The following is an 18,152-nucleotide window of genomic DNA, read 5'->3' on the forward strand; positions in this document are numbered from 1 at the left end:
TGCACAGTTACTGCCTTATTGCTTTTAAATTCCTGTTGGGATTATCTACTGAAGTGTTGTGAAGCCAGCTAATCCATAGGAAATAACTTCTCCAGTTTAGTCACACATGTCTATTTATATTGATTATACTAAAAGGAAACACTTTGTAATAGGGCTGCTCAATATCAGAACTTAAAATTGGAAGTGAGATCACCACTTTCATATATGTCACACAGTTGTCTCTCTGATTCATCGTTTTCTTCCTGAACACTTACTCCTTTTGAACCAAGCAGTTAGCCAAAATTCAGGGCTTGTCTACACTACTGGCCGGATCGTCAGGCAGCGATCGATCCAGCGGGGATTGATTTATCATGTCTAGTATAGATGCGATAAATCGACTGCCATTCACTCTAGCATCGATTCCGGTACTGCACCTCAACGAGAAGCGCTAGGGGAATCGACGGGAGAGCGTTTCCCGTCGACACACCGCAGTAAAGACACCTCGATAAGTAGATCTAAGTACTTCGACTTCAGCTACATTATTTTCATAATGATAGATTCTCCCCTTCCTACCCCTCCCCCGTGTAGACCAGCCCTCGGGGTCTAGCAGGTTGTTTCCGTTAGTGGGAGAAACTGATGATGAGTCAGGAATTTAAGTACAGTCATCTCTATTTACAAAGATTGTAGAAAGTCCTGTTTCCCTTAACACAGGAGGAGTTAAATGCATGAGTCAGTTTTTCCTCACAGTTCCAAGCCTCTTTCCAGCCAGCGCACTCTCTAAAAATTCTCTTAGGGCTATGCTACATGTCTTTCTCTTGGCTGTTTTAAGTGCTTCCCTTTTGCCTTCTGTTCAAAATTTTATCCTTATGACTTCAAATATCTTAATACATTTGCCTTTTAACAATGTTTGCTATCCACTTTCTTTCACTTGCCCCCTACTTGGCAATCACAGACTAGATACTACTTGTTGTAGCTGCAAGAACTTCTGCATGACTACCCCCTTGTGACTCCGCATTATGTCCAACAGGCACTGGAAAGTTACACAGGTTACCCAGATTTGTAACTAACTTGAGAGACTATCATTTTTAATTTGTTCTGTGCCTTCCGTATTTTTGAAAAAAATTCAGAATTGCACCTTGTGCAGAGCTACAGCATCAAATCCACTGGAAAAATTTTGTCCCAAATGCTCAGGGTACTGTGTAAGAATGCAATTACCATTTACATGCGTTCTCCATCAGGCTTAAGAAATTGAGAACCATAATTCTATATTTTCCGTTCCTTTTACACTTTCAATCCTAGCTGAATCTCATCTGCAACCTCCCCTATTTAGGGGTGAGCATGATTGTTGTTTTATCTAAAACCTTAAATACAAGAAAAGACCCCAAATGGAGAAAAGTCTGTTGCTCAAGGTCATCCAGGAAGTCCATGGTACAGCTAGGCTGATCTCAACTCCCAGTTTATGCACAAGACCATTTTGCCCCATTCTCTGTTGTTGTACTGGCCATATCCTTTTGCACAGACAGCGCAGTCTATTTCTCCATTACCTTTCACTTTAACTGTGTGACTGTTCAAATTCTTTGTTTCACAAAGCCATTTGTAAGGTGAGTAAACTCCTAATTATTTTACAAAAGCAAGCTTTACTAAGTGTCTAGAGCAGGTAGGTTCTTTTTAAAATACTGTCCCACAATAATGTCTCTTAGAAGGGGGGGGGGGAGTACTCCTCCTGTAAGAAAAAACCCTACTTCTCCTCCATAGTACATAATAAGTATGCTACATCAATACATCAGATGACCTCACCCCCAAATAAAGCAGTAGAAACCACAGTGCTCTTTCCAAGAGCTCCACTTTATAAATAAATTGACATATACGTACAAACTGCACAAAGTAAATGAGTTACCAAAACTTGAAAGGAAATACTAGCACAGTTTCTCATAATGAGATCACCAAAACAGCCAGCACAACTGAGGATAACAGCATGCTAAACAATCAGCAATATATCATGCCTGTTTTACTATTATGCTGGAGACAATTGTGTAGACCAGTGATTTCAACCTTTTTTCAATTGTGGACCCCTAAAAAAATTTTGAATGGAGGTGTGGACCCCTTTGGAAATCTTAGACTTAGGCCCCCAGGGTTTGCAGACCACAGGTTGAAAATCATTGGCGTAGACTTGAGTGAGTACTTTGCACTAGAAGGGCCAATAAGGGGTTCTTAGTTTTGTGAAGATGCTTTGTCATATCTTAGATCTTTCATAACCTATTAATAGTGATTGGGGGAGTGATGAAAGATGTCACATAGGGCTCAGTTAACAATAAGACACATGTTTTGTACATTTCTTAACCACTTTTGATAGTTGTATGGAAAGATGAGTTTCGTCTCTCTCTGTGATTCTAAAAGAGAACTTGTATGTGCCCAGATTGAAGATCAAGAGGAATCTTGCTTATTCTCTGAGTAGTTTGTGTCTGTTTGCCACATTTGACAAATGTCCTTTGTTTCAGGTGCTCTTCCAAAAATAATCTAATGGCTCTTGTACTTAAACAAGCAGGATGTTAGCAAGAGCTAACCTCTTGGGAAAAGACTGTTGCACTCATTTTCTTTCCAGGGAGAGGGTTCTTCCTAAAATCTCATCATTTGACCTAGTTAAATGTCTAGCCTGACTAGCTAATTCTCAAATCATTTCATTCCTAGGTGTGTGGTCTCTAATACAAGAGTTCTCAGCCAGAATTGAGGGATCAGACTCTCTTAGGGTATGGCTACATCTGAGTTGGTGGTGCGATTGGTATGCCAGCCTGTGCTGCAGTGCTTGCTATAATCTAGCTACAGTGGCCAAAAATGGCAGTGAAGATGCAGTAGCACAGGCTTCAGCAAGAGCTAGCATCATGAGTACATACTTAAGGTTCCCATCGTGCCTGTACAGCCCACACTGAAACCTGTGCTCCTGTGTCTTCACGGATATTTTTACTTGTACTAGCTAGATTAAAACTAGTGTGGATATGCCAACCCATTCTGCAATCTTGCCTTGGACTGAGTTACAGTTATGGGAACTAACCTGTCAGATGTAATACTAGTTTCTTTTTTAAATAGCCTATTTGATATTGCTTGCAAGCTAAGTGAATTTTCACTTTAACATACCATGTCAACATCTACCTGACATAAATAGGTCTACAAATTTGAAAAAGAAAATGCACCAATAGTCTCTATTTTTTTATCTTAACTTGCTTGATAAACTTCCAGTAGAAAGTCATCAAATACTGAATCAGTCAAAAGATGTATTGTGGTACTTTGAAACCTTGTATTTCACCACAAATTATAAATAGCAGCTCTCATTTTAAATACTTTTATTAGTGCACACCTGTGCTCCTATCTAAACTGAATTAATATCTAGCTATAGGAAACTACACCTTTAAGCTGTACAGTGGCATAAAAAGGAAATTTTCCTCAAAAACATCACTAGAAAGTTAGAATTGATGGAACTGAAGTTTATTTCAGTTTACAATAGCATCCAGGTTGGTAACGTTTTAAGTTAAATTAAAGTGGAGTTCAAAAAATTTCCTATCATCTTGTATTTCTTTGTAAGGAAAAAACTGATGTCAGAGAGGACAGTGAAGACTGGAGAAAATTGATCCTTGAAACAGAAGAAGCTATTTCTCTTAACAAGAAGGATAACACCATTCAGCATGTAGAATATGTCTGCTATGCTAGGTAAGTATAAATAGTATGGAAGATATATAAACAAAATTCCTTGGTATAGCTTTTTATATTGTGAATGATTAATTACATTGTGATCTCAGCATAAGTGATTTTTTTCTTTCTCTTTCTCTATATCCTTTTGGGTTAACAAAAATAAGAATTATAAATTGCTCTCCAAAAGTCCTATACTTAAGTCCCCCGTACTTAACTGAAACTGGCTGATCCTTTACTGGCTTTGCTTCAGATTTGATGTAATAAACATTTTGGGCAATTTAGTGAATAAAAGGCTAATAGTTCATTTCTGATTGGAAACTAGCAATAAGGTGTGTTTAGAGCTGCTCACCATCTTTGAACTACTATATTTATGTACTGTACTTTACCTGAATGAAAAGCTGCAAAGATGCTGTAGAGAATATCTTTGGTTTTAACTAAAATATCTCTTTTCATGGCAGTTGTAAATAGAAGAACATAGGTAAAATGAATGTGTCCAAACAGTACTTCAGTAATATAATTAACATTGATACAAAAATTGCAAGAGTGATAACCAATTTCAGTTCTTAACAATTCAGACAATAAACAAATGTAAGATTAGCATGATATTGTAGATTGAATTGTCATGAACGAAGGGTCCTTTTAATGTAGGGGTAAATTCAGCTAAGCATTCCTGTGGTATATCTACTTTGAATTTGGGAGCCTAATGTAAGTATCAGAAACCAGTCCATATGTACCTTTTAGTACTGGTTCAGCACCGAAAGGTGATAAAATGTTTAACGGGGTATTGTGTAGAATATTCAAAAGTTGAGGTTCGCACACTAGGTTATGATGCAGATAAAATATAAAGGTTCCATTTGTCTTTTAAAATTACTGTGTCTAATCCCAGTTATATAATCATTGCCATAACTTTATCATAATAAATGTTCAAAACTAGTACTGAAGTAGGATTAAAAGTTTTAATCTCTCTCAGATATAACTAATTGCTAAAGAGTTTGTGTGCTGAAAAATGGCTCTGACCAACAGCAGACTCAAAAATGGGTTAACTAAAAATGTTTTCAAATATTTCACAATTTGTACAAGAGAGTCTTAATCTGAACTTCCAGATTAGTTCTAGTTTTCTTTTAAGCACCTAAGGAAGTCTAGGTCATTTAATAACATATTTGCTCTTCTTTCTGCCTCCAAATAGAGTGGGGAGTTGGATAAAAATAGCAAAGAAAAAGTTTGCCTAAACAACTTGAGTTGATTATGGTACTTCTGACAACTTACATGTTCTGTCTGGATTTTGTTGTTGTTTCTTAACTTTATAACGCCTATGAAGTAACCATTAAACATTTATTTTGAAAGAATAAACAGCTGGGTAGCAGTATAATATATACTGTGCAAATTTGAAATGAATGGCCCCAGAACAAAGTGCATCCATCAAAGGAAAAGAATACTGTTTCTGCAACAAGCTGTATTGAAAAAAGGAAAATGGCTGAAAAATAAATAGTGAACACCTGTGCTGAATAAATTAACCAGCTGGTTGGCAATTTTTCATTTGACCTATCTGAAGGGGTGGCTGTTACAAGGCATTAATAAGACACATTCACTTTGAGATATTCCTTTGTTACTACCATTAATTGATGAATGGTGGTAGATAATATTCAAAATTTACACAACAATTTGCCTGCAGATGTATCCTTTTTGTGAATTAGTAGAAAATTGTCTGCCCAAAGGTTTAATTTGAGTGATTTTTCTTTTTTTATAGACACAGTTGTTACATTATTCAGGGATGGTTATTCCTATAGGAAAGATGTCATGAGTTCAGCTTTATATAAAGGGGCTGGACTTTTATTATAAAAAGAGTAGACCTGAAAATCATACAAATTGTAATGTTCATTGAGGGGGAATTAAATAGATTTTTAAAATACATCAGTACAGTGAAACTTCCTTATATAGTGGAAGTTTACTTTATCAAACTTCCATTTAGAGTGAGGTAGAATGCTTTGCAAAGTCCAAATTGAACTCGGGTTATAATGAATTTTTGCTTAAAATGAAATAGTTCTGTGACTTCAACTTGAGGCTTCCACAACATCTGTATGTTGACAGAGCAGAACTTCATATGTAAAGTTACAGCTAGGATGAAGTAAGACCTTCATTTTAATGTTCAAATAAATATTTATAGCTTATACATTAAGTTTACACAAACATTATATCCTGTTATACAAATAAATATCTCAACAATATTGAATTGATTTCCAGCAATACAAGTTAGCTGGGATGAATTTTAAAAATATTTTCTAAGGAAAAAAGTCGTCATACTGTATCATTTAAGATATTGTAGATAGACATTTAACACTATATAGAGAAAACAGAATATTTTATAAAAAGTTAATGTAAATCAAAATAAAAATGACACTTACAGCAAAACCATGATCATTTCAGCTTTTTCGTGTGAACAGTTACGTGTGAATTATTTTCATTTGACTGTTCTAATATAAGTGTATGTATAAATATTTATGTATATTGTATGTTTATGATGGATTCTGAATATATAATGCTTTGGTATAAAAGTTTTATTGATATAGGTTGAGAATAACTGCATTGCTTGTGAGCACTAGAGCTATACGTGACTTTTACAAATGGACCAGAATGAGTGCCTTTCTACCAAACCATACTGGTGTTTATTATGCTCCATTTTATAGAAAAACTATTACAAATTTTGGGGAGTTTCCAATGTGATTAGCTGTTGTTTTTACCACTCAAAATCACGTGACATAATACCATAAGGCACCTTAATACCATACCAACTGTACAGGTATAAGAGAGAAGTAAATAATCATTAGAAATTTCTAAAATTACATTTGTTCTATAAAATTGTCATGAAGCCTCAAATTTTATGCAGAGGGAGAGAGATTCCCATCTTTCCAGAACCTCTTTCTAGAACTGACTGTTCCTATGATTATGGGACCATAAACTTGTCTATTGGTCCAGGACTGAATATTCGCTATTATGCTTCAATGTGTAACTTTGGGGAAAATTTCCATGATGGTCTGGGGGCCACGAGGGAAGAATGTTTGTGTAGGAATTTTAAATAAAAATGACAGCTTGAAATCTGCTCAGTTTTTTAGCTTGTTAGTCAAAGGTGTATATGATATACCACAAGGTTCTGCAGTGTGTTACTTAGCCAACCCTACTTTGGGTGGGAGAAGTGGATGTACTATACTTGGAAAAAGTCTAATATTGAAAAGAATGATGTCTACATGGGACCAACAAAAGTAAAGTACAAAACTGTAGTAATTTTAACTGTGTAATATTCAGAATATGATCTGTAAAGCTTTTTTCTTTCAGGTTCCACAGCTTCTAGCCCATCTGAAGCAAACTCCATTTTAGAATAATGAATAGTAATAAAATTGAATAATATACTCTATATTAAAATGCCAATTTACTCCACTTCCTGTGGACTGGCTTCAACAGGGTTATGTGACAGCTAAAGACCTCTGCATGATACTTGCTGGTATATTCCCTTTTCAGTATGATCTGGCCAGCTACAGCACGGATGGGCGCTAGGAGGGTCTAAAATAAGAAAAAAGAGCATAAGTCAATAAGTGAACACTCACAGATGCTCCCACCCTCCTCTCCTTATGCTTGTGACAGACAAGGTCTGTGTCACTTCCACAAGGGAAAAGTTCTGGTTCCCACTGTGTATAAGGGGCTGCCTCCCCTTCTCCTGCCAGCTAGGGTGACCAGGTATTCGGTTTGCGACTGGAACATGCGGTCGAAAAGGGATCCTGGTGGCCGGGCTGTTGACCACTGGTTGGCAGCACTGCTGTACAGTGGGACTGGCAGGCTCCCTGCTAGCCTCTGCTGTGTGGCTCCTGGGAAGCAGCCAGCATGTCCCCATCTGGCTCCTACATGTAGCAGCAGCCACGGGGCTCTGCGTGCTGCCCCCACCCCAAGTGCCGCCTCTGCAGCTCCCATTGGCCAGGAACCATGGCCAGTGGGAGCTGTGGGGGTGGCACCTGTGGATGGAGCAGCGTGCAGAGCCACCTGGCCATGCCTTCATGTAGGAGCCAGAGAGGGGACATGCTCGCTGCTTCTGGGAGCTGCTTGAGGTAAGCACTGCCTGGAGCCTGCACCCTTGTCGTCCTCCCAGGCCCCAACCCCCTGCCCAAGCCCTGATCCCCCTCCCACCCTCTGAATCCCTCGATCCCAGCCCACGTCACCCTTCTGCACCCCAAACCCCTCATTCCCAATCCCACCCCGGAGCCTGCACCCCAGCCAGAGCCCTCATCCCTTCCCACACCACAATGTGAGCCTGCCAGTGAGGGTGGGGAGAGTGAGCCTCAGAGGGAGGGGGGATGGAGTGAGCCAGGGTGGGGCCTCAGACAATGGGTGGGGCCCTCAGAAGTGGGAGGGCAGGGAACAGGGTAAGGGTGTTCGGTTTTGTGCGAGTAGAAGGTTGACAACCCTATTGCCAAGGTGCTCACCACTGCTGCCTTTGCTGCTATGCTGGGGATGATTGTGAGCCAGTGCTTATGGCTTGGGTCTCTGAGGTTCCTTGGCACTCTCAAACCCAGAGGTGGGGAGTCAGGAGAGTTGCGACCACATGTAACCATGCCAGCTTCTCTGCCTGCTGCTTCCTAGCAGTAGCCTTTTCTTCCTAATCCAGAATGGTTTGGGGAAGGGCTTATAAGCCATCTCCTTACGTATGCAGGAGCCTGCACTTCTGTACAACCAATCAGACACAGAACCCTCCTCAAGCCCGTAGGGTGGGGTTTTGCAATCCTGAAAAGGGTCTAGGGTTTTCTTCCAATGCTGACTCTGACAAAGTGCCCCCACCTCTGAGGAAAGAGTTGCATTTTGGTAACTGTGCTGAATACCCCCATACAGTTAAGAGAATTTGTGTGTGTGTGTATGTATATATTGATAACCACTGGAATTATAAACTGTACCCTTGCAGGTCACCTTTAAAATCACAGTTCATTAGTTTTCAGATGAGTTTAAAATGTTTATTCAGTGCCTTAGTAGCTTGTGGTAGAAAGATAAAAAGATAATGCAAAATTGTTGCTGAATTTCTTTCACTTATAATGACACTGATTTGATTAATCTCAGTTGGTAGCATAAACTAAAATTTCAAGTTCAAAAGTATTAGTTGCTGAGGTAGACTTCATTGAAGTCCAAGATAAAAAAGACAGATGAGATTAAATGTGGAGTTCTGCTTTATAAGGGGAATTTTAAAGAATTTTTTCATTATGAAAATGAGGAAGACTGAGCAAAATACTTGCTACTTAGGGTGACCTCCCTTCTCTGACCAGGTAGCCTTTACTGTAGGCATATTATAGATTAATCAGAACTGTACAAAGACATGCCTTCATTATAATATTTTACTTAAGCTTATTTCCTGATGATTAGCTACAACCTAAGTTTAATGGCATTCTGGGTGCATGTTTGTATTTGGTTAACAAGTGAACTATACTGCTTAAAAAAAAAAAAAGTTCTTCGAGTGATTGCTCCTATGCATTCCAATTAGGTGTGCGCGCGCCGCGTGCACGTTCGGAAGACTTTTTACCCTAGCAGCACTCGGTGGGTCGGCTGGGCGCCCCCTGGAGTGGCGCCGCTATAGCGCCGAATATATACCCCAGCCGACCCATCCGCTCCTCAGTTCCTTCTTCCCGCCTGTGTCGGTCGTTGGAACTGTGGAGCGCAGCTTAGCTGTCCTCCACTTCCCTAGCTTTTCACTCGTTTTTCCTATAGTTATAGTGTATATAGTTCAGTCTTCGTGTTATAGTTAACTTTTATTGTTTTTTTTAGTAATAGTTAGTGTAAATAGTTGAGAGGGGTTGGGGCTTAGCCCTTTTCTCCCATGCCCGGCTCGCCGGGGTTCAAACAGTGCTCGATCTGCCGTAGGCCGATGCCCACAGGAGACCCGCACAGCTCCTGTCTTAGGTGCCTCGGGGAATCCCATTTGGTGGACAAGTGCCGCATTTGCAAGGCTTTTAAGCCCCGAACAAAGAAGGAGCGGGACATTCGCCTTAGGCAGCTCCTAATGGAAGCGGCGCTCACTCCCCTTGCACCGACTCCGCAGCCGGCACCGGGAACAAGTTCTGCCTCCGCACCGGGAACCTCTGGCACCGCAAAGACCCCGCACCAGCCGTTGTCTCATCCACGGCACCGGTCACTTTCCCCACGGGGGAAGAAGCGCAAGACTCCTGCGGCACCCGCGTCTGGGGCGCAGTCTGAGCGCGTACCGAGAGAGGATTGCCCGGCACCTTCATCTGCCGCGGCACCGCCCACGACTGCACCGTCGATTCCGGCCTTTCAGGGGCCGTTGAGTCCGGTGCCCGTTGACTCCCCGGCACCCGCCATGGTAGAGCTTATTGTGCCCTCTATGCCGGAGACTTTCGCAACGGCGAGAGACCTGATTGCCCTCACGGACCCAGGACCGCCTCAGCCCCCGGCACCGCCAGTGCGGGCCCCTCGGTCTCTAGGCAAGCCAGCCATGATGAGGCACCCCTCGCAGGGCACCGTCGAGCGCTGACGCTCCGGGTCGCGCTCCCATGGACGATCGAGATCTGGCCGCCGATCACGGTCACGGCACCGTTCCCAGTCCCGGTACCGCTACCCATCAAGGCACCGGTCCTATTCACGGCACCGATCACGGTCCCACTCTCCGTCCCGGTGCTCCTGGCACTGATCCCGGCACCGTGTCTCCCGTAGCAGGTAAAGACGCAGGGACCCTAGGCATCGGTTGACCTCCCAGCTCACTCATGATTTTATATAGTGCTAGAATATCTTTTTGATAACTCCAAGATCTTCAAAGACCACACTGGTAGTAGGTCCCGATCTCCGTCGCGGTACCGCTATGACTCCCGGCACCGTTCTCCTCTGCGACATACAGCGCAGGGCCGCTCTGCCTACGCAGACCCGCCCTATTCAAGCATGGCTCCGCCAGGGCCGTCCAGGCACGCCTCGGCCTTGTCTCATGCCGGCTCTGCCTATTATGGGGACTCAGACAATAATAGCAGGGGTTCCCAGAGATATCGCGCCTCGGACCACGCACCGCAGCAGTGGCCCTTCTGGACGCCTTGGGCGTACCATCAGCCCCAAGGCGAGCCCACAGTACCACCTCACCCGGTGGCTGCAGAGCATCGCATGCCAGAGGCGACGATTAGCAGGCCTCCAGTGACCGATACTGAAGACGTTTCGGCACCGGTTCCGGAGGCCCAAGCCTCTCCGACTCCAGATGTTGCCCAGGACCAGGAGCCGCTTCAGGAGCCACTTGTTCCGGGCCTTTGCTCTTCCTCTTCCCCGGATGAGGCAGTGGCTGGCACATCCGCATCTGGTCCACCTCCGATCGACCTTCGTTAGCTTCAGGACCTCCTCCGGCGTGTTGCACAAAATATCAACTTGCCCGCCGAGGAAGTCCCAGAGGCGGAGGACCCGGTCGTTGATATTTTGACAGCGGAGGCCCCCACTCGTGTGGCGCTCCCCCTTATTCGCACAATCCAAGCCAGAGCATACACCATCTGGCAGTCCCCGGCGTCTATCCAACCGACCGCCAGAGGAGTTGAGCGCAAATACATGGTGCCCTCCCAGGGCTACGAGTACTTGTATGTGCACCCCCCTCCCTCCTCATTGGTCGTGCAATCGGTTAATGACAGGGAGCGCCATGGACAGCAGGCCCCCGCACCGAAATCTAGGGAGGCCAGATGTATGGACCTCTTGGGCCGCAAGGTCTATTCTGCAGGGGGCCTCCAACTGCGAGTAGCGAACCAGCAGGCCCTGCTAAGCAGGTACAATTATAACACCTGGCAGTCAGTGAGCAAGTTCTCTGAGCTCCTGCCTCAGGACTCCAGACAAGAGTTTTCAGCGTTGTCGGAGGAAGGCAAAAAGGTGGCCCGTACCTTGCTCCAGGCCTCGCTGGACGCTGCAGACTCGGCTGCTCGTACGGTCGCATCCGGTATAGCGATGCGACGTATTTCGTGGCTTCAGGCGTCGGGCCTGCCACCTGAGCTCCAGTATACGCTTCAGGACCTACCATTCGATGGCAAGGGCCTATTTTCTGAAAAGACGGATTCCAGGCTTCAAAGTCTGAAAGACAATCGGGTGATTATGCGTTCCCTCGGGATGCATACCCCCCAGACTCAAAGGCGGCCCTTCCGCCCTCAGCCTCAGCGTCCTTACCCCCCACCAAGACCGAGGCAGGACTTTGCGAGGCATCGAAGTCGCTATACGCGCGGACGACAGTCCGGACCTCAAGGGGGCAACAACAATTCCGGCTCCGCTAAACCACCCGCGGGCCCGAAACCAAACTTTTGAGGGTGCGCCCGAGAGCAGCATACCGATGACCTCCGAGGACCCATTTTTGTTTTACAACCGTCTTTCCTTTTTCCTCCCTGCGTGGTCCCGCATCACTTCCGATCGTTGGGTCCTTCGCACGGTGGAACTGGGATACCACCTTCAGTTTCTTTCAACCCCACCCTCCCACCCCCCTTCCTCGTCCCTCTTCAGGGACCCCTCTCATGAGCAACTCCTCTTGCAGGAGGTACGCCAGCTCCGCACCATCGGAGCTATAGAGGAGGTACCAGAGGGCTCAAGGGGCAAGGGGTTTTATTCCCGTTACTTTCTAATCCCCAAGGCAAAAGGGGGTATCCGACCTATCCTGGACCTGCGAGGCCTGAACAAGTACCTGAAAAAGTTCAAGTTTCGCATGGTATCCCTGGGGACCATCATCCCTTCCCTGGATCCCGGAGATTGGTACGCGGCTCTCGACATGAAAGACACATATTTCCATATTTCTATATACCCACCGCACAGACGGTATTTGCGGTTTGTGGTGGGCCGCCAGCACTTTCAGTTTACAGTTCTCCCCTTCGGCCTCTCCACGGCCCCGCGGGTGTTTACAAAGTGCATGGCAGTAGTCGCAGCCTTCCTCCACCGCCGCCGAATTCATGTCTTCCCATACCTCGACGATTGGCTAATTCGAGGAACCTCGGCCGCGCAAGTGACTACGGCGGTGGACATCATCAAGGACATGTTCGCCTGTCTAGGACTCTTGCTCAACGTAGGGAAATCCACCCTAGTACCTACGCAGAGAATAGAGTTCATCGGGGCATTGCTAGACTCCACTCTCACAACAGCCAGTCTGTCCTTGCCTCGCTTTCACTCGATTGTCTCTCTCATTCAGACGCTACAGGACTTTCCAACAACCTCGGCGCGCTCTTGCCTCCGCCTCCTCGGCCACCTGGCAGCATGCATGTTCGTGACAAAGCACGCCAGGCTGCGCATGAGGCCCCTTCAAACAAACTTGGCTCGCCTCAACGTACCGTCCAGGCAGAGACGCCATAGACATGATACTCAGCATTCCACCGAGTGTCCTCACCTCCCTCAATTGGTGGAGGTCGCAGTCCCTGGTGTGCTCGGGCCTCCCATTCCATCCGCCGCAACCCTCGGTGTCCTTAACAACGGATGCGTCGTCCCTGGGTTGGGGCGCACATCTGGGGCGACTTCGTACTCAAGCCCTTTGGTCTCCCCAGGAGTTGGCACTGCACATAAACGTTCGGGAGTTGAGGGCAGTCCGCCTGGCGTGTCAGGCGTTCCAGGCTCAGCTACAGGGTCGTTGTGTCTCGGTCTTCACGGACAACACAACGGCCATGTATTATATCAACAAGCAAGGGGGAACGCGATCCTCCCCCCTCTGTCGGGAGGCGATTCTGCTTTGGGACTTTTGCATAGCCCACTCAATAGACCCGGTAGCATCCTTTCTCCCTGGAGTCCGGAACACCTTGGCGGACCAATTGAGCAGATCCTTCCTCACTCACGAGTGGTCCATCCGCCCGGACGTCCTCTATTCGGTTTTCCAAAAGTGGGGGTTTCCCCTCATAGACCTTTTCGCCTCCCATCAGAACCGGAAGAGCCAGCAGTTCTGCTCCCTGCAGGGTCGCTCCCCGGGCTCCCTCTCGGATGCATTCCTGCTTCCGTGGAACGATCGCCTCCTTTATGCCTTCCCTCCGTTCCCACTCGTCCACCGAGTCCTCCTCAAGCTCCGCAGAGACAGGGCTCGGCTGATCCTAATTGCTCCAGCGTGGCCAAGGCAACATTGGTACACGCAGTTGCTCGACCTCTCAGTGGCAGATCCGATACCCTTGCCGCTCTATCCAGACCTCATATCCCAGGACTTCGGCAGACTTCACCACCCGGACCTACAGTCCCTCCATCTGACAGCATGGCTGCTCTCTGGCTAAACGAGTCGGAGTTGCACTGTTCGGACGCTGTACAGCAGGTCCTATTGGGGAGTAGAAAGCCTTCTACGCGAACAACATATCTCGCCAAGTGGAAGCGCTTCTCTTGTTGGTGCGCTCAGCGGGGTTTCCTCCCGGATCAGGTGCCCATTCCCATTATCCTGGACTACTTATGGTCCCTTAAGGAGCAGAACCTGTCGGTCTCGTCCATAAAAGTGCATATTGCTGCCATTTCCGCCTTCCATCCCGGAGACGCAGGCTCTACGGTCTTCTCTCACCATATGGTGTCCAGATTTCGTAGGGGCTTGGAACATCTGTATCCTCAGGTCAGGAGACTTGAACCTGGTGCTAGCTCGGCTTACACGTCATCCCTTTGAGCCTTTGGCCACATGCTCGTTGCTGTACCTCTCCTGGAAGATGGCCTTCCTCGTTGCTCTGAAACTCGTCTGGCCGATGTAATGGCTTCACGCATTCACTGCAGATCCTCCGTACGCGGTCTTCCATAAGGACAAGGTTCAGCTCCGACCGCACCCAGCCTTTCTCCCGAAAGTGGTGTCTGCATTCCACGTCAATCAGGGCATTTTCCTCCCTGTTTTCTTCCCGAAACCACACTCGTCGCGTCAGGAGCAGCAACTGCACACCTTGGACATCCGCAGGGCTCTCACATTTTATATTGAGAGAACTAAGCCCTTCCGACGGTCTCCTCAGCTCTTTGTGGCTGTCGCTGACCTCATGAAGGGTTTGCCCGTCTCCTCCCAATGAATTGCTTCTTGGGTGACGTCTTGTATCCGGGCATGCTATGACTTGGCGCAGGTTCCCGCCGGACATCTGACTGCCCATTCCACTCCGGCTCAAGCCTCCTCGGCTGCCTTCCTGGCCCATGTGCCCATTCAAGAAATCTGTAGGGCTGCTACCTGGTCTTCCATCCATACCTTTGCGGCGCATTACGCCTTGGTTCAACAATCTAGAGATGATGCTGCCTTTGGCTCAGCGGTCTTACACTCCGCGACATCTCACTCCGACCCCACCGCCTAGGTAAGGCTTGGGAATCACCTAATTGGAATGCATAGGAGCAATCACTCGAAGAAGAAAAGACGGTTACTCACCGTTGTAACTGTTGTTCTTTGAGATGTGTTGCTCCTATCCATTCCAGACCCGCCCTCCTTCCCCACTGTCGGAGTAGCCGGCAAGAAGGAACTGAGGAGCGGACGGGTCGGCTGGGGTATATATTCGGCGCTATAGCGACGCCACTCCAGGGGGCGCCCAGCCGACCCACCGAGTGCTGCTAGGGTAAAAAGTCTTCCGATGAACGTGCACGCGGCGCGCGCACACCTAATTGCAATGGATAGGAGCAACACATCTCGAAGAACAACAGTTACAACGGTGAATAACCGTCTTTTTTTGATACTTGAGGAGACTGGCCATTTCCCATGTTCCTATCACCTGAGTGGCTAATTTCCAGGGTTTTGTTAAGGAGATGTTGAGGAAGAAGAATCTATGGCTGCTGGGAGGCAGGGACAGGTTGGGAGTCTGCTTGCAGTGAGTCCTACTTAGTCATGCTTCTTCTCTGCCAGGAACCTTTCTGTTGCTGCTCACTGGTGTTCTTAGTGGGTCTCTCCTATTTTGTTTCTAGGTCCCACCTTATCCTCAACCCATACAGGAGTAGTGAGCAGAATGAGCTTACAGCAGGAGCCAGGGGCATGGTGGGTTAGACCTAATGTTAGCAGTAGCCAACAGCTGAAAGCAGGGAGGCTGGGAGAATGAGGCTCTATGCCTACTTGGACAGGTGGTAGCCCTTCAGAAGATCAAAGCACACGCTAACAGGGAGAAAACTCATGTGGAGGTGGGGATGAGCCACTTTTTGTAGGAATATGGGGGCCCGAGGTATGCATGGTACTGATACGAAGCAAGAGTAGAACTTTTCATGGGCGTTTCCTAGGTTTACAGACTACACATATCCTGAAAATTGCATGGTTATATAGGTCACACATGGTTATTAAAGGGTTAATAAATTATTAATAGATGTTATAAACGTGTTACATATACAAGTAGTATGTATTATAGATGGTTAAGCACATCAAAAACAGTAATGGATTATTATAAATCGTGATTATTATAAGGTATTTATTGGATTCCATAAGAATCTGAAAATTGATTAACTATTTATTCATTAATCCTTTATATTAAAGTCTCATTTCTAAATTATTTATAAAATGACTGAATTGTACATACTTAAGCCCTGAATACTGAAATCTGAACCAGATGTGTCTTCAGTGAGACTCCACACTGGAATAAGGGCTGGTTTACATAGATCAGATTGCAGAATTAAGCCCAAAAAATATACTGAAAGCTCTTGTATGCCAAAACTTCAGTTCACAATTTTGTATTTCTCCTGAAGAATTGATACTCATAGTCATCATAATCTTACTCAAATCAAGTATGCCTTATTCTGAGAGTAGTCCCTTTGTCTTAAATTACTTTGATTTTCAAATATCTTCAGTGACTTAATGATTTAGGCTTTCCAACAGGTTTTTGCATCCATATAAAAACATTTCAAATTACCTTTTAGTATCTGTTTATTTTTAATATCACACTCCTTATTCTATTTTGGAAACTAACATCTGCTGCATTGTTTATCACATTGAGAGTTTTAAGAGTTCTGTTAATTTTCCTGGTCTCTCTTGGTTTTTATGCAAAATAAGAAATACAGATGTGGAGTCTGCAAGTCTACTATTTGATATATTAAAGTAACCCACATGAGTAATAGTTTTATAATCAGAGAACCAGAGTAGTTCAGCTGATCCAAATAAGGCTCCTGATTTGGACCAGTCAGATGAATCTAACAGCTTTCATGAAAGGGCTGCTGACATTTTCCATTCCTTGCAGTAACTAATCATGTTGCTGGAAATAAGTTCAGTTTTAAGACTATTTTAAAGACTCTTTTTGTGTTTTAATCAGTCAGGATTTAGCTGAAGATGTTAAAGAAGCTGGTGCATTGTCAAAGCTGCCTGCCTTTGGAGCTTCTGATACTAGTGAGGCTGCTCAGGAGTCTGAAAAAGAGTGCCTGCCTGTGGAAAGCCAGTCATTAGGGACCGAGAGCTGTGAAACATCTCCAGAAAGTGTTACGTGTAATGATCTGGAGAGTACGACAGAAAGGAAGGATGCAGAAATGACCTCTGAGAGAGAGCACCTCTGTGATGCAACTTTTGACCAGTCTGCTTTGGAAACAGGAAAAACAGAAAATGTATCAACTGCAGAAGCTGCTGCCTTGGAACCAAAGAAAATTACTTACGCGCAAATTGTTAAAGAAGGCAGGAGATTTAATATTGATTTAGTTTCCAAGGTAGGAACTAATTGACTTTCTTCATAAAAATACATTTACTTCATTAAAAAAATTGAATATACTTTGTGGACATTTAAGGGTTTAACAAGGTGATAACATCACTGGGGGAAAGAATTTGTACTCTAAAGTGGTGTACATTTATACTTTCTTTTAAAATGTCAGCAACACATCACAATGTGTGGTCTTGAAGGCCTGGGTGTTTTAAATTAAGGAAACCAAAAAATATTAGCTCAGAAGTAAAGCTGTAAAAGCATATTTCCTTGCAATTGAGAGCTTAAGTCAGAGATCTAAAACTATTTTCTGACTGCAATATTTAAGATAAAAAGGAACAAAGCTATATTTAGCAATAGAAGTTCATCTAAATGAGAATTTCAGGAATTTTCAAGATGCAGAGTATTTTTCATATCCATCATATGGAGTTATTTTAAGCACACTTTCCTGAACCCAAGAAATTGCTCCTTTGAAGCCGTCATGGTTCTTCATTAAGTATTTGTTAAAGAATTTTTAGTTTTCATGTCATTGACACAGTGGGATTGTAATAACTTGCCTATTGAAAAATATCAGAGGCAATTAGTCCTTAATATAACAGTTAAGCTGATTGAAGCAGTGTGTTCATCATTGTTCTGAATTCCTGCTCTTGTGTTGTTTTTAATTAGAACACAGTTACTTCTCAAAACTAGGTTCTTTGCTGTTTGGCTACTTCACAGTATGTGTACAGTATACATAAAGTTATAGAAAAATGTTTGCTTTTATGTTGACTTCAGTGAGTTTTGGATCACATCCATAGTGTATGTAGCAGATGTTTCCTAATTCAGAAACTGAATTTTATTATTCAATATTGGGAGCTGGAAAATAAACAGTTTCTTCAATAACATATTAAAAGCTTAGAGTTAAAATTACAAAAAAACATTTTTTGCTAGATT

The 18,152-nt window shown here is 44.6% G+C and overlaps 1 protein-coding gene across 1 annotated transcript in view; it reads left to right on the forward strand.

Moving 5' to 3' along the window:
- The window catches only part of CHM (CHM Rab escort protein), a 147,789-nt gene that overhangs the window by 44,100 nt on the left and 85,537 nt on the right, over window positions 1-18,152 (forward strand). Inside the window, exons 4-5 of the mRNA XM_039489240.1 lie at window positions 3,557-3,681; window positions 16,845-17,229. Coding sequence (XP_039345174.1) covers window positions 3,557-3,681; window positions 16,845-17,229 — 510 coding nt within the window. The remainder of the gene's footprint in view (window positions 1-3,556; window positions 3,682-16,844; window positions 17,230-18,152) is intronic.

This window comes from Mauremys reevesii, linkage group 9 (genome assembly GCF_016161935.1).
Source record: "Mauremys reevesii isolate NIE-2019 linkage group 9, ASM1616193v1, whole genome shotgun sequence".
NCBI classification, from domain to species: Eukaryota; Metazoa; Chordata; order Testudines; family Geoemydidae; genus Mauremys; species Mauremys reevesii.